Below are 15436 nucleotides of genomic sequence, written 5' to 3'. Positions count from 1 at the left end.
TATATTAATTGCCGCCTTGTTATCACAGTAGAGTTTAACCGGGAATTCTACTGTAATTTGGAGCTCCTCTAGTAGTTTTCTCAGCCATAGTGCTTCACATATTCCTTGGGTAACCGCTCTAAATTCTGCCTCAGCACTGCTCCGAGCCACCACATTTTGTTTCTTGCTCCTCTAGGTTACTAAATTCCCTATACAAACATACAGTATCCAGAAGTCGATTTTCTATCTTCAATTGAACCTGCCCAGTCTGCATCTGTATAGACTTCTATCCCTCTGCAGCTAGTCCTTTTGAAAAATAATCCTGCCAGGTGATCCTTTGAGATACCTAAGTATCTTGTATACTGCCTCCAAGTGAGCTTCTTTTGGCAAGTGCATATGTTGGCTAGCCACACTAACTGCAAATGCAATATCAGGTCTAGTATGGGACAAGTATATTAGCTTGCCTACTAGTCTTTGATATCTGTCTTTATCAACCAACTTTCCATCGTCTACAATCTTCTTCCCGGCTTCAACCGGGGTGTCACTTGGTTTGCATCCAAGCATACCTGTTTCTGTGAGAAGATCAAAGACATATTTCCTCTGGGAGACATTGATTCCTTTCTTTGACCTAGCAACTTCCATTCCCAAAAAATACCTCATTTGCCCCAAATCTTTCACTTCAAACTCCATAGCAAGAATACTTTTCAATCTCTCCATTTCTGCTATATTATCACCAGTAAGGATTATATCATCCACATAGACTATTAGGATCACCTTCTTCCCATCTTTGGCTTGTTTGAAGAACACAGTATGATCTGTTTGACCCTGTAAATATCCTTGATCCTTTATCACTTATGCAAATCTGTCAAACCACGCTCTTGAGGTCTGCTTAAGGCCATAAAGTGATCTCTTAAGTTTACACACTCGCTTGTCTTCTTGCCCTTTGCTGAATCCCGGTGGCATGTCCATATAGACCTATTCTTCTAATTCTTCATTCTAGACGGCATTCTTGATGTCGAGTTGCTAAAAGGGCCAATCCAGATTAGATGCCAAGGATAGAAGAACCCAAACTGTGTTTAGTTTTGCCACATGAGCGAATGTCTCGGTGTAGTCGATGCCATAAGTTTGTGTGAAACCCTTAGCAACAAGTTGAGCTTTGTATCATTCTACCGTTCCATCCGCTTTGTATTTGAGGGTAAATACCCACTTGCAACCCATTGTTTTCTTCCCTCTCGGCAGCTCCATTACATCCCACGTCTCATTTTTCTTCAAAGCTCTCATTTCCTCCATGACAACATTTCTCCACTCCGGAATGGCTAATGCCTTCTGCACATTCTTTAGAATTTCTATATTGTTGAGATTAGAGACAAAGGCTTGGAAACCATTAGTCAAGTTTTCTTGTGACACAAACTTGGAGATGGGATGAAGTGTACATGATCGTGGCTTTTTTCTGTGAGCTATAGGAATATCAATATCAGGAATTTCAGGGGTATTAGAGATACCTTCTTTTGTGATGGTCTCGGTCATACTTGGATCTATCACCGGGTTGGATTCTCTTGGTGCTTCAGAAGTGAGGTTGTCTTGATATTTTCTTACAGATGTGGTCACATGTGCACATGCTTAAAATGTGCACATGAACTTTAATGGAATAGTGGGAAATGTCCAATGTGCCGAGCCCCGATTGCCGATGTCGTAAGGGTATATTTGGAATTGGATTCATAGACTAACTGGTGATGGTGAACGAGTTCTTGCTCCAGAGGACCGTCTCTTTTCTTCCTTTTAAGAAGCAACAACTTTAGTGATAAGTGATAACGCACTTTGAAGAGGAAATTACTTTGTTTATACATTTTCTTGTTTGCCTTTTTATCTATCTAATACTTACTATTTAAATGCGTTAAAGTTAATCCACGCAAAAAAAAAAAAAAAAAAGTTTTTAACTTTTTCACTTACGTCATGTGTAAGGTTTGTTTTAAGGAGAATTCGCACTAATTAACAACCGTTTTGATTCCATTTTTGAACTTGTATATGTCAAGTAGGAAAAATGACACTACTGTTTCTTTTGTGCTCGGCTTTATATTGTATAGGGAGACATGACTGGAAAGAAGATATGACATCGATCTCTGTTGCTACTTTCACTTGACCACACTGACCCATGGCCTTGCATGGATTTTATTTAAATCTATAGACGTTATTTGTGATCTTAATCTTAGTTACCTATTATGTTTGTTTGTTTGTTTTTTAATTTTTTTAACCACTTCTGTGACTACTATCCCAATGGTATTGATCCTCATCATCTTCCTCATTTTCTTTGTCAACATAGGATTGGTAAATTTCTGTGGAGGCAGATTCATTCTCTATATCTTGCTGCCATGCCGGATCATCATCATCATCTGTTGGTGATGATGATTCCCCATCGTCCTCGTCATTCACATCATCCTCATCACCCCCATCATCTCTATCATCCAACTCAGCCCCATGATCCACATCATCCTCATCATCCCCATCATCCTCATCATCCCCATCATCTCGATCATCCAACTCAGCCCCATGATCCACATCATCTTCATCATCCCCATCATCTCTATCATCCAACTCAGCCCCATGATCCACATCATCCCCATCACATCTCTATTATCCAACTCACCCCATGATCCACATCATCCCCATCACATCTCTATTATCCAACTCACCCCATGATCCACATCATCCCCATCACATCTCTATTATCCAACTCAGCCCCATGATCCACATCATCCTCATCATCTCTATCATCATTATCACCACCATCATATTCAGAACTCATTAAACACAACAAATTTTCCCTAACCACTTGAGGTCTTTCATGAGGTCCCTCATTGTCATCTATCTCCTCAATTCTTACCATATTCTGAAACAGATGACAAAGCAAACAAAACATAAAAGTCCATAAAAATGCAATCTGTACAAGAAACCAAAAAAATAAAAAATATATATATTTAATAAAAGCTCATCATGCACGACTGAAAACCACCCATATTTTTATTTCCTTAGGTAATGATCAAACTAAAAGTTCAAACAAGTTAAGAACTATGACCCACCTTCAAAAAATCACAGCAAACCACTACTTGGCTTCTAGTCTACGTCTCCTCTCAAAAATCGTCAGAGTTCTTCCCTAACCCTCAGTTTTCCTTCAACAAATCGCGAAGCGGAGGACGGCTGTTCAAGAATTTTTTACTTTCACGAACTCGTTCTCTCTGAGGATCTGGCTAGAAAAGTGGATGATGTGTTAGATGAGTGGAACACCTTCCATCTCAAATCTGAAATTGAGAAATTAGGAGAAAGTAGCATTGCTCCTGCTGATGGAAAGAAGAAGCTATGCTTTCCATGCCCACTTGTTGCTTTGTTTTACCAAAGTCAAACAACTCAGTGTTCGTCGTGACGTTTTGCTTAAGATCAAAGAGCTTAATGAAGGGCTGGATTTGATTGCCAATGAAAAAGATAAGTACAATAATCTCAATAGTGGGGGGGTCTTCGTTTTTGATGAAGCTGAAATTCAAGGCCGTATTAATGTAGAGAAGGATGATCTAGTAACCAATTTGTTGTCCAACAGTAGTCATGAAGGGAAGGGGTTTGATATCATCCCTATTGTGGGGATGGGGGGGCTAGGAAAAACCACTCTTTGCCAACTAGCGTATAATGATGATAGGATCACTGCTCATTTTGAGAAGAAAATTTGGGTTTTTGTCTCTGATCCTTTTGATGAGTTGAAAAATTTGCTAGGGCGATTGTTGAAGTCTTGGGTGGTGATAAAGATCTTGTTCAATTGGAACCCTTATCACAATGCATTCATGAATCTATAACAGGAAAGAAGTTTCTTATTGTCTTAGATGATGTGTGGACTGAAGAGAAGAACAAGCGGGAAAAAATAATTGCACCGCTAAAATATTGCGCAAGTGGGAGTAAAATACTGGTCACGACACGAAAGAAGGACGTTGCAATCATGATGAGTGCAACCATTCGCATGGTCACTCTTAGAATTTGTCTGACACGGATTGTTGGGAGATATTAGACATCAGGCATTTGCAAAAAGAAATGAAGTATAGCGCCAACAACTGGAAGAAATTGGTAAAAAAACAATTGCTCGCAAGTGCAAAGGTTTACCTCTCATTGCAAAGATCTTGGGAGGTTTTATGCAATTTGAGGAGACCAAGAATGAATGGGAGAGCGTTTTGAATGACAAACTATGGGAATTGAAAAATAATGATGAGATTTTTGCTCCGTTCCTTTTAAGTTATTATGATTTGCCTCTCTTGGAAAGGCGTTGTTTCTTATATTGCTCCGTCTTTCCCAAAGATCATGTGATTCTACTAAACACTTTATTTAAGTTGTGGATCGCACACGGTTATTTTGGTGATGATAACATGAAAAAGTCAGAGCAAGAATGTCAAGATGGTTTTAACAGTCTAGCAAGGCCGTCCTTTTCTCAATAATTTTAAAAAATTGATCAATTTGATTATACAGGAACAGGCAGTATTATTAGTTACAAGATGCATGACATAGTGCATGACTTTGCTCAATTTTCGACTAAAAAGGAATATGTCATTCTGGAAGTTGGCAATGTTAGTGAGGTAACAAAGTTGCTGGATGACAGAACCAGACATTTGACTCTAGTGGTCGAACATGTAGGAAAATTTTCTACCTTTAATGTCAACACGGATAATTGAAAAGAATCTGCGCAGTTTTATCATTCTATCACATTACAGAAGAATGCATGGTTTTGATAGCTCACAGTTCTTGCACCTGACACATCTTCAAACATTATGTCTGTCTGCATGTGGTCTTCAAGAACTTTCGCGTGATGTTGGTAGATTGATTCATTTGAGATATCTTGATTTATCCGGAAATGACTTGAAAGAACCTCCTAATACAATGTTTGGTTTATTTAGTCTGCAATCCTTAATTTTGTCGGAATGCAGCCTTGTACATTTTTACAAAACGATGTTGGTAAATTGAAACATTTGAGGCATCTCGATTTGTCTGAGAATTCGAATCTGTCAGAGCTGCCCAACGAGCTTTGCAATTTATGTGATCTGCGGACTTTGCTTTTGTCTAGTTGTCATGGATTGAAGAAATTGCCCGCTAAATCAAGAGTTAAAGGATAATCAATTGGAGGAGTTGCCTGTGACGATAGGAGGTTTATGTAGTCTGCAACATTTAGACTTGCTTCGATGCGGGCTTAAGAAATTACCAGAAGATGTTAGGAAGTTGGTCCATTTGGAATATCTCAATTTATCCGGTTATGAAGATCTTGAGGGACTGCCTGACACAATACGCAATCTTTCTAATCTACAAAGGTTAGATTTGTCTCAATGCCGGATGAAAAAGTTGCCAGATGATGTGGGTAAATTTCAAAATTTGACATCTCTTAACTTAAAGTTTGAACATGGAGTTGAGTGGATTGCCGGACACATTATGCGAGTTATGTAATTTGGAATCTCTAAACGTGAGTTTACTTTCCTTGGAAAAACTACCAGAGCATGTTGGCAAATTGCGGTATTTGAGATATCTCGATTTATCGTGCAATAATTCGTTGAAGGAACTACGAGAATCGTTGTGCGATTTGAATAATCTACAAAGTCTGGATGTCCGTTCATGCTGGAAACTTCAACGATTACCAAAGGGAATTGGGAAACTGGTCAAGTTAAGATATTTGGATTATTCCTGGTGTCATGTGTTGGAAGGATCGCCAAAAGCAGTTCGGTCACTTGATTGTCTTCAGCCGACAGACGCGTTGATTATACCCAAAGATAAAGGAGCATATTAGGATTTTGGAGATTGTACAAATGGGTGTGGAAATTTAACAGGTACTGATGAGACTAAAAAGTTAGGAATACTGGTCAAAGGCCTCAATGAATTGCGGCTCAAATTCAGAAATGATAGAGACCTGCGTAAGTGGTCTAAAGAGCAGTATGGGATTGAACATGATAATGAAATACTTTAAAGCCTTTGAACTGCCTCAAAATTTGACACATTTAAGAATCACTGTTTCTCCTAGATGGATGATGTCCTCAGGTTATCTGTTTCGTCTGGAACTTGCTGATTGCCACAATTTTGAGAGTTTACCTTCTCTAGGAAGACTTCCATTTCTCGAGTCACTCTCGATAAGAAGCATGAAAAGAGTGAAAATGGTGGGTCTTGATTTTTTGGGAGTTAAAGAACATAGAGATGAAGAAAATGGTGCAACAAATTTTGTTTCGTTCCCTAGATTGAAAGAACATGTGTTTTGGATGATGCCGCAGTGGGAAGAGGCGCAATAGCAACCGACGACACAAATTTAAATATCATGCCATGTCTTCATTCCTTGGAATAGGAATTATGGGATTGCAATAGTTTCAAAGCACTGCCAAACTTCTTGCCATCGGTCCCATTGAAAAGCATGATCATCGGACATTGTAAGATTCTACAGCAATGAGCATAAGCATGAGCATCCGACATCCTACGACCCGTGATCCGTCTGATCACCAAAAAACCAACAAACCATTCTAAAAAAAAAGAACACATATTTGGATTAAAACTAAAATCAGTAGAATCAGACATCAATTTTGAAGTTAAAATTCTAGAAAAACCCAGACCATTTTGCCACAAATCCATTTGAAAAACTTATACAGGCCTGATTAATGTTTTATCCAAATTGTCCCCGATTGAGAGAGAGGAAGCCCTAGCCCCCTTGACGTTCTCGAGCAATTGAATCGCGCTCCATCCTCAAGCGGCTGCATCTGTCCTTCTAAATATTACGTGATGCTTTTGTGAATTAGAGTTTCAACTTTCAAGTATATTTCCATTTTACTTAGGTTGAAAGAAAGCCTCTCGTCTGTGTTCTTGGAGTTCCAAATCACATGACGTATGCAGATTTCTGCCATTTTTGCGGTTCATTTATTCATCACATTTTGGAGATGCAGATTGTCAGATTGAATTTTGGATCATGTCCTGGTTTTTAGTATTGATTATAATTAATCTAGATATATATATATATATATATATTGATTTTTTCCCCATGTTTGTTAGAAATGACGGAATGGAAGATTGTTATATCATTTTGATTAGGTTTGATAGTCAAGACTCTACCGATAATTTTTACAAGCACTTTAACGGGACTCAGTTCTCATCGCCAGAGGTATTCCTCAGTTTCATTACGCTCATTTTTGCACACTAGCATGTTTGTAGTTTCGTGTTAAAAATTCAAGTGGGGGATTGTTGGAGCAGTGTGAATTTTTTTTTTAATTAAAAATAAAAGTGGTTATATCTAAAGAGATTATCTATTAACAAATAAAGTTGCTATTTTGAACGAAAAAAAAGGGGAAGACTTAGTCTCTGAACAAGAATGACTTGGTCCATGATTTCCTCCACGATCCTCTCCACTCTCTCATGGTTTGTTCCTAACTTTCCTCATCGTCATTGTATACAATTTTCTTTAAATAGAGGCAGAGAGGATAGATTGAGATATAAAGTTTTTAGATGCTCTCTCTGGTAATCAAAAGAAAAAACTTTCTTCTTGCTTTCTGTTTTCCGAGCAATATTTGGGTGTTTGTATTCCGGCTTTCTTCAGTGCAGAGGAGGTCCGAGACAGAGGTGATTCTGGGCTGTTTTATCCTGGGGACGACGAGGCTGGTATACTGCTTGTACTACCTTGGGCAGAGCCGCGAAACGTCTTAAAGAAAGCGACTTAGTCCGCGACTCAACCCAAGATTTTGTTTGGTAAATTCGTTCCTTTTGTGTTCTGCACTAACAATTTTAAGACGTTCTTCTGCTATGACTTCCGCAATCGATTCTGCTACTGGTGATTTAAACAAGCCCTTTCGCTTTGAGGGGCTTAATTTTAAAAGATGGAAACAGAAGATGTTATTTTTCCTAACCATGAAAAAAGTTGCATATGTATGTACTTCAGAAAAACCCATATTAACTGAAAAGCCAACTGATAAACAAACTAAGGAATATGAGTCCTGGGTTGAAGATGATTTTCTGTGCAAGAATTTTATTCTGAATGGTTTGTCTGATGATTTGTATGACTACTATAGTTCTAACAAATTTGCAAAGGAGATATGGGATGCACTTCAGAAGAAATATGACACTGAGGAGGCTGGAACGAAGAAATATGCAGTCAGTCGATACCTAAAATATCAAATGACCGATGACAAATCTGTGGAGGCTCAATCTCACGAGCTACAAAAGATTGCACATGAAATCATTTCTGAAGGTATGTCTCTAGATGAACAATTTCAAGTTGCTGTCTTGATTGACAAATTGCCTGCTGGTTGGAAAGATTTTAAGAGTCTTCTCCGGCACAAAACTAAGGAGTTTTCTTTAGAAAGTTTGATCACTCGCCTTCGTATTGAGGAGGAAGCCCGCAAACAAGATCAAAAAGATGAAATTCTTGTTGTTTCAAACAACAATACTAATAAGAAAACCACCTCTGCCGTTTTGAAACCCAAAGGGAAAAACATGAAGAATCAGAATCGCAACCACAACAACAACCAGAATCGAAAAATTCAGAACAAGAATGCTCAACAGAATCAGAATGGACATAAACCCCCTTCAAGGAATGATTCAGGACAATTTTCATGTTTTAACTGTGGGAAGCCAGGCCATATGGCTCGGAACTGCCGGTATATGCGACGTTCTGCTCCGCAGGCGAACCTTACCGAAGAGCAACTTATTGCTATGATTTCTGAAATCAACATTATTGGAGGATCCGAAGGGTGGTGGGTAGACACTGGTGCTACTCGCCATGTTTGCTATGATCGTGCTGTGTTCAAGTCCTATTCTGAAACTGAAGACAAGAAAGTGTTGTTGGGTGATTCCCACTCCACTGTTGTTGCTGGTACTGGAGAGGTGGAATTGAAGTTTACCTCTGGAAAGACTGTCATCCTAAAGGATGTTCTGCATACTCCAGAGATGAGGAAGAACTTAGTTTCGGGATACCTTCTCAACAAGGCTGGGTTTACTCAAATCATTGGGGCTGATTTGTATACCATTACTAAAAATAATATTTTTGTTGGGAAAGGGTATGCTACTGATGGAATGTTTAAATTGAATGTTGATGTTAATAAAGTTGCACCTTCTACTTACATGTTGTGTTCTTTTAATACTTGGCATGCTAGACTTTGTCATGTTAACAAACGCATTATTAAAAACATGAGTAGCTTAGAACTAATCCCAAAATTGTCTTTGAATGATTTTGAAAAATGTGAATACTGTAGTCAAGCTAAAATTACCAAAACCCCACATAAATCAGTTGTTAGAGAATCTGAACCTCTTGATTTAATCCATTCTGACATTTGTGAATTTGATGGTATCTTGACTAGAAATGGAAAACGCTATTTTATTACATTCATTGATGACTGCTCTGACTATACTTTTGTTTATCTCATGAAAAATAAAAATGAAGCGTTTGATATGTTCAAACTATTTGTGACAGAAATTGAAAATCAGTGCAATAGAAAAATAAAGAGATTGCGTAGTGATAAAGGCACTGAATATGATTCTGATATTTTTATTGATTTTTATAAATCCCACGGGATTATTCATGAGAAAACAGCACCTTACTCTCCTGAAATGAATGGCAAGGCTGAAAGAAAAAATAGAACTTTTACTGAATCAGTAGTTGCTATCTTACTTAACTCTGGTGCTGCTTCTTATTGGTGGGGAGAAATTTTGTTGACTGTTTGCTATGTGCTTAATAGAGTTCCCAAATCAAAAAGTAAAATTTCCCCTTATGAAGTTCTTAAAAATAAGAAACCTAACCTGTCTTACTTTAGGACTTGGGGTTGTTTGGCTTATGTTCGGATTCCTGATCCAAAAAGGAAAAAACTTGCTAGTAGAGCATATCAATGTATGTTTGTTGGCTATGCCGTGAATAGTAAAGCCTGCAGATTTTTTGACTTAAATGCTCATGTGATTATTGAATCAAATGATGCTGACTTTTATGAAGATAGATTTCCGTTTGTATTGAAGAATAGTGGGGGCTCCACATCTAGTAATATGCCTATAACTAGAACTAATGAGTCTAATAAGGAATTAGAGTTTGAATCTAGGAAAAGTAAACGAATTCGCACCATTAAGGATTATGGTCCTGACTTTCATGCGTTCACTTTAGAGGAGGATCCTTACACCCTCCAAGAGGCCTTATCTTCTGTAGATGCTAATTTGTGGCAAGAGGCAGTTGATGATGAGATGGACTCTCTTGAGTCTAATAAAACATGGCACCTAGTAGATTTCCCTCCAGCCTGTAAAACAATAGGATGTAAATGGATACTTAAAAAGAAATTGAAACCCGATGGTACTGTTGATAAATATAAGGCACGTCTTGTAGCCAAAGGGTTTAGACAAAGAGAAAATGTAGATTTCTTTGACACCTTTTCACCTGTTTCTAGAATTACATCTATTCGAGTGTTATTTTCTCTTGCTGCTATTCATGATCTTGTTGTACACCAAATGGATGTTAAAACTGCTTTTTTGAATGGTGAATTAGAAGAAGAGATTTATATGGACCAACCTGAAGGTTTTGTTATTCCTGGTCAAGAACACAAAGTGTGCAAATTAGATAAATCTCTTTATGGTCTAAAACAGGCACCTAAGCAATGGCATGAAAAGTTTGATAATCTTGTTATCTCACATGGTTTCAAAGTGAATGAAAGTGACAAGTGCATTTATTGATTGGAATACTCTTTCAGATGACTCCAAGGCAACTAGCGGCTACATATTAGCACATTTGGTGGATCTGTTTCTTGGAAGTCTAAGAAACAGACTATCTTGGCTCAATCTACCATGGAGTCTGAGATGATTGCACTAGCATCAGCTAGTGAGGAAGCAGGATGGTTAAGAAGTCTGCTATCTGATATTCCGTTATGGGAGAGACCGATTCCAGCTATCTTGATCCATTGCGATAGTACTGCAGCTATTGCGAAAATTCAGAACCGTTATTATAATGGAAAAAGGCGACAAATACGTCGTAAGCATAGTACTATTAGAGAATATCTCTCCACTGGAGCTGTGAGAGTGGATTATATACGTACTGATGATAACATGGCTGACCCTTTGACGAAAGGATTAGCTAGAGAAAAGGTTTGCAAAACCTCAAAAGGAATGGGACTTATGCCCGTAGATTGATGAGTCACTTGTGATGGAAACCCAACCTATGGACTGGAGATCCTAAGAAATAGGTTCAATGGGTAATAACAAGTCATGAAGTGATATGAATTGGATCATGCTAATATAACAATATTTGTTATATTCCGAATATCTTACTTTGAAGCATGAAATCCTGAAGCGATGGAAGGTTGAGTTATTTCTAAACTCTTAATGGGTTCTATATCTCTGTGTGGAGTGGAGTATTTAGCTATAGGAATACTCTTGATAGACTCACCTAAGTGAATGTGGAAGTGTGGCCGCTTCCTATGGAATTTTGGGCAAATTCTCTAGAGCATTCACTAGACTGGGATATACGTGCATGGCCGTAAAGCACAGGCTTTTGGACTTCACCCTGATAGGGTTGTGTGTGTGATGTTGTTAGAGATAGAGTTCAAAACTACGAGTTACTCTAGTATAATCTAAATCATCTTCACTATGTAAGGGTTCAAGTCGATAGACACCTTTGCTTATGCATGATCCTATATAATATTGCTCGATGGAAATGTTAAAAATTCAAGTGGGGGATTGTTGGAGCAGTGTGAATTTTTTTTTTTAATTAAAAATAAAAGTGGTTATATCTAAAGAGATTATCTATTAACAAATAAAGTTACTATTTTGAACGAAAAAAAAGGGAAGACTTAGTCTCTGAACAAGAATGACTTGGTCCATGATTTCCTCCACGATCCTCTCCACTCTCTCATGGTTTGTTCCTAACTTTCCTCATCGTCATTGTATACAATTTTCTTTAAATAGAGGCAGAGAGGATAGATTGAGATATAAAGTTTTTAGATGCTCTCTCTGGTAATCAAAAGAAAAAACTTTCTTCTTGCTTTCTGTTTTCCGAGCAATATTTGGGTGTTTGTATTCCGGCTTTCTTCAGTGCAGAGGAGGTCCGAGACAGAGGTGATTCTGGGCTGTTTTATCCTGGGGACGACGAGGCTGGTATACTGCTTGTACTACCTTGGGCAGAGCCGCGAAACGTCTTAAAGAAAGCGACTTAGTCCGCGACTCAACCCAAGATTTTGTTTGGTAAATTCGTTCCTTTTGTGTTCTGCACTAACAATTTTAAGACGTTCTTCTGCTATGACTTCCGCAATCGATTCTGCTACTGGTGATTTAAACAAGCCCTTTCGCTTTGAGGGGCTTAATTTTAAAAGATGGAAACAGAAGATGTTATTTTTCCTAACCATGAAAAAAGTTGCATATGTATGTACTTCAGAAAAACCCATATTAACTGAAAAGCCAACTGATAAACAAACTAAGGAATATGAGTCCTGGGTTGAAGATGATTTTCTGTGCAAGAATTTTATTCTGAATGGTTTGTCTGATGATTTGTATGACTACTATAGTTCTAACAAATTTGCAAAGGAGATATGGGATGCACTTCAGAAGAAATATGACACTGAGGAGGCTGGAACGAAGAAATATGCAGTCAGTCGATACCTAAAATATCAAATGACCGATGACAAATCTGTGGAGGCTCAATCTCACGAGCTACAAAAGATTGCACATGAAATCATTTCTGAAGGTATGTCTCTAGATGAACAATTTCAAGTTGCTGTCTTGATTGACAAATTGCCTGCTGGTTGGAAAGATTTTAAGAGTCTTCTCCGGCACAAAACTAAGGAGTTTTCTTTAGAAAGTTTGATCACTCGCCTTCGTATTGAGGAGGAAGCCCGCAAACAAGATCAAAAAGATGAAATTCTTGTTGTTTCAAACAACAATACTAATAAGAAAACCACCTCTGCCGTTTTGAAACCCAAAGGGAAAAACATGAAGAATCAGAATCGCAACCACAACAACAACCAGAATCGAAAAATTCAGAACAAGAATGCTCAACAGAATCAGAATGGACATAAACCCCCTTCAAGGAATGATTCAGGACAATTTTCATGTTTTAACTGTGGGAAGCCAGGCCATATGGCTCGGAACTGCCGGTATATGCGACGTCCTGCTCCGCAGGCGAACCTTACCGAAGAGCAACTTATTGCTATGATTTATGAAATCAACATTATTGGAGGATCCGAAGGGTGGTGGGTAGACACTGGTGCTACTCGCCATGTTTGCTATGATCGTGCTGTGTTCAAGTCCTATTCTGAAACTGAAGACAAGAAAGTGTTGTTGGGTGATTCCCACTCCACTGTTGTTGCTGGTACTGGAGAGGTGGAATTGAAGTTTACCTCTGGAAAGACTGTCATCCTAAAGGATGTTCTGCATACTCCAGAGATGAGGAAGAACTTAGTTTCGGGATACCTTCTCAACAAGGCTGGGTTTACTCAAATCATTGGGGCTGATTTGTATACCATTACTAAAAATAATATTTTTGTTGGGAAAGGGTATGCTACTGATGGAATGTTTAAATTGAATGTTGATGTTAATAAAGTTGCACCTTCTACTTACATGTTGTGTTCTTTTAATACTTGGCATGCTAGACTTTGTCATGTTAACAAACGCATTATTAAAAACATGAGTAGCTTAGAACTAATCCCAAAATTGTCTTTGAATGATTTTGAAAAATGTGAATACTGTAGTCAAGCTAAAATTACCAAAACCCCACATAAATCAGTTGTTAGAGAATCTGAACCTCTTGATTTAATCCATTCTGACATTTGTGAATTTGATGGTATCTTGACTAGAAATGGAAAACGCTATTTTATTACATTCATTGATGACTGCTCTGACTATACTTTTGTTTATCTCATGAAAAATAAAAATGAAGCGTTTGATATGTTCAAACTATTTGTGACAGAAATTGAAAATCAGTGCAACAGAAAAATAAAGAGATTGCGTAGTGATAGAGGCACTGAATATGATTCTGATATTTTTATTGATTTTTATAAATCCCACGGGATTATTCATGAGAAAACAGCACCTTACTCTCCTGAAATGAATGGCAAGGCTGAAAGAAAAAATAGAACTTTTACTGAATCAGTAGTTGCTATCTTACTTAACTCTGGTGCTGCTTCTTATTGGTGGGGAGAAATTTTGTTGACTGTTTGCTATGTGCTTAATAGAGTTCCCAAATCAAAAAGTAAAATTTCCCCTTATGAAGTTCTTAAAAATAAGAAACCTAACCTGTCTTACTTTAGGACTTGGGGTTGTTTGGCTTATGTTCGGATTCCTGATCCAAAAAGGAAAAAACTTGCTAGTAGAGCATATCAATGTATGTTTGTTGGCTATGCCGTGAATAGTAAAGCCTGCAGATTTTTTGACTTAAATGCTCATGTGATTATTGAATCAAATGATGCTGACTTTTATGAAGATAGATTTCCGTTTGTATTGAAGAATAGTGGGGGCTCCACATCTAGTAATATGCCTATAACTAGAACTAATGAGTCTAATAAGGAATTAGAGTTTGAATCTAGGAAAAGTCAGATTTTTTGACTTAAATGCTCATGTGATTATTGAATCAAATGATGCTGACTTTTATGAAGATAGATTTCCGTTTGTATTGAAGAATAGTGGGGGCTCCACATCTAGTAATATGCCTATAACTAGAACTAATGAGTCTAATAAGGAATTAGAGTTTGAATCTAGGAAAAGTAAACGAATTCGCACCATTAAGGATTATGGTCCTGACTTTCATGCGTTCACTTTAGAGGAGGATCCTTACACCCTCCAAGAGGCCTTATCTTCTGTAGATGCTAATTTGTGGCAAAAGGCGGTTGATGATGAGATGGACTCTCTTGAGTCTAATAAAACATGACACCTAGTAGATTTACCTCCAGCCTGTAAAACAATAGGATGTAAATGGACACTTAAAAAGAAATTGAAACCCGATGGTACTGTTGATAAATATAAGGCACGTCTTGTAGCCAAAGGGTTTAGACAAAGAGAAAATGTAGATTTCTTTGACACCTTTTCACCTGTTTCTAGAATTACATCTATTCGAGTGTTATTTTCTCTTGCTGCTATTCATGATCTTGTTGTACACCAAATGGATGTTAAAACTGCTTTTTTGAATGGTGAATTAGAAGAAGAGATTTATATGGACCAACCTGAAGGTTTTGTTATTCCTGGTCAAGAACACAAAGTGTGCAAATTAGATAAATCTCTTTATGGTCTAAAACAGGCACCTAAGCAATGGCATGAAAAGTTTGATAATCTTGTTATCTCACATGGTTTCAAAGTGAATGAAAGTGACAAGTGCATTTATTATAAATCTGAAAATGATGTTTGCACTATTATATGTCTTTATGTGGATGACTTGCTGATTTTTGGTTCTAATATTCATGTTGTGAATAATGTGAAATCTATGCTATGTGCTAACTTTGATATGAAAGATCTCGGA

The 15436-nt window shown here is 37.7% G+C and overlaps 3 protein-coding genes across 3 annotated transcripts; 1 reads left to right on the top strand and 2 right to left on the bottom strand.

The window, feature by feature from the left end:
• Positions 1 to 279: 279 nt before the first annotated feature.
• On the bottom strand, positions 280 to 1506 carry LOC112092356 (uncharacterized mitochondrial protein AtMg00810-like). The gene is made up of 2 exons (XM_024168330.1): positions 1183 to 1506; positions 280 to 804 (listed from the first exon to the last, which is right to left on the bottom strand). The coding sequence occupies exons 1-2, from the start codon at positions 1504 to 1506 to the stop codon at positions 280 to 282; spliced, it is 849 nt and encodes a 282-aa protein (XP_024024098.1).
• A 720-nt stretch (positions 1507 to 2226) lies between these two features.
• LOC112092355 (prostatic spermine-binding protein-like) lies at positions 2227 to 2863 on the bottom strand. Its single transcript, XM_024168329.1, has 2 exons — positions 2670 to 2863; positions 2227 to 2605 (listed from the first exon to the last, which is right to left on the bottom strand). The coding sequence occupies exons 1-2, from the start codon at positions 2861 to 2863 to the stop codon at positions 2227 to 2229; spliced, it is 573 nt and encodes a 190-aa protein (XP_024024097.1).
• Positions 2864 to 3317: 454 nt separating this feature from the next.
• LOC21394784 (putative disease resistance protein RGA3) lies at positions 3318 to 6275 on the top strand. The gene is made up of 7 exons (XM_024168328.1): positions 3318 to 3586; positions 3739 to 3911; positions 4480 to 4586; positions 4687 to 4889; positions 5088 to 5359; positions 5823 to 5906; positions 6031 to 6275. Exons 1-7 carry the CDS (start codon positions 3318 to 3320, stop codon positions 6273 to 6275), a joined length of 1353 nt encoding a protein of 450 aa, XP_024024096.1.
• Positions 6276 to 15436: the final 9161 nt, after the last annotated feature.

The sequence above is a fragment of the Morus notabilis genome, unplaced genomic scaffold (assembly GCF_000414095.1).
Source record: "Morus notabilis unplaced genomic scaffold, ASM41409v2 Scaffold1245, whole genome shotgun sequence".
Taxonomy (NCBI): domain Eukaryota; kingdom Viridiplantae; phylum Streptophyta; class Magnoliopsida; order Rosales; family Moraceae; genus Morus; species Morus notabilis.
This window is presented reverse-complemented; position numbering and strand designations above follow the sequence as displayed.

Excerpts from the sequence above, each read along its gene's own strand:
- LOC112092356 (XM_024168330.1), bottom strand. The coding sequence starts at position 1,506 with ATGACCGAGACCATCACAAAAGAAGGTATCTCTAATACCCCTGAAATT. Across the intron at positions 805-1,182 it reads AAACAATGGGTTGCAAGTGG|GGTCAAACAGATCATACTGT; the intron begins GTATTTACCCTC and ends GGATATTTACAG.
- LOC112092355 (XM_024168329.1), bottom strand. The coding sequence starts at position 2,863 with ATGGTAAGAATTGAGGAGATAGATGACAATGAGGGACCTCATGAAAGA. Across the intron at positions 2,606-2,669 it reads GGGATGATGTGGATCATGGG|ATGTGATGGGGATGATGTGG; the intron begins GTGAGTTGGATA and ends TGGATAATAGAG.
- LOC21394784 (XM_024168328.1), top strand. The coding sequence starts at position 3,318 with ATGGAAAGAAGAAGCTATGCTTTCCATGCCCACTTGTTGCTTTGTTTT. Across the intron at positions 3,587-3,738 it reads AGTAGTCATGAAGGGAAGGG|GGCGATTGTTGAAGTCTTGG; the intron begins GTTTGATATCAT and ends AAAATTTGCTAG. Across the intron at positions 4,587-4,686 it reads AAGTTGGCAATGTTAGTGAG|AATCTGCGCAGTTTTATCAT; the intron begins GTAACAAAGTTG and ends ATAATTGAAAAG.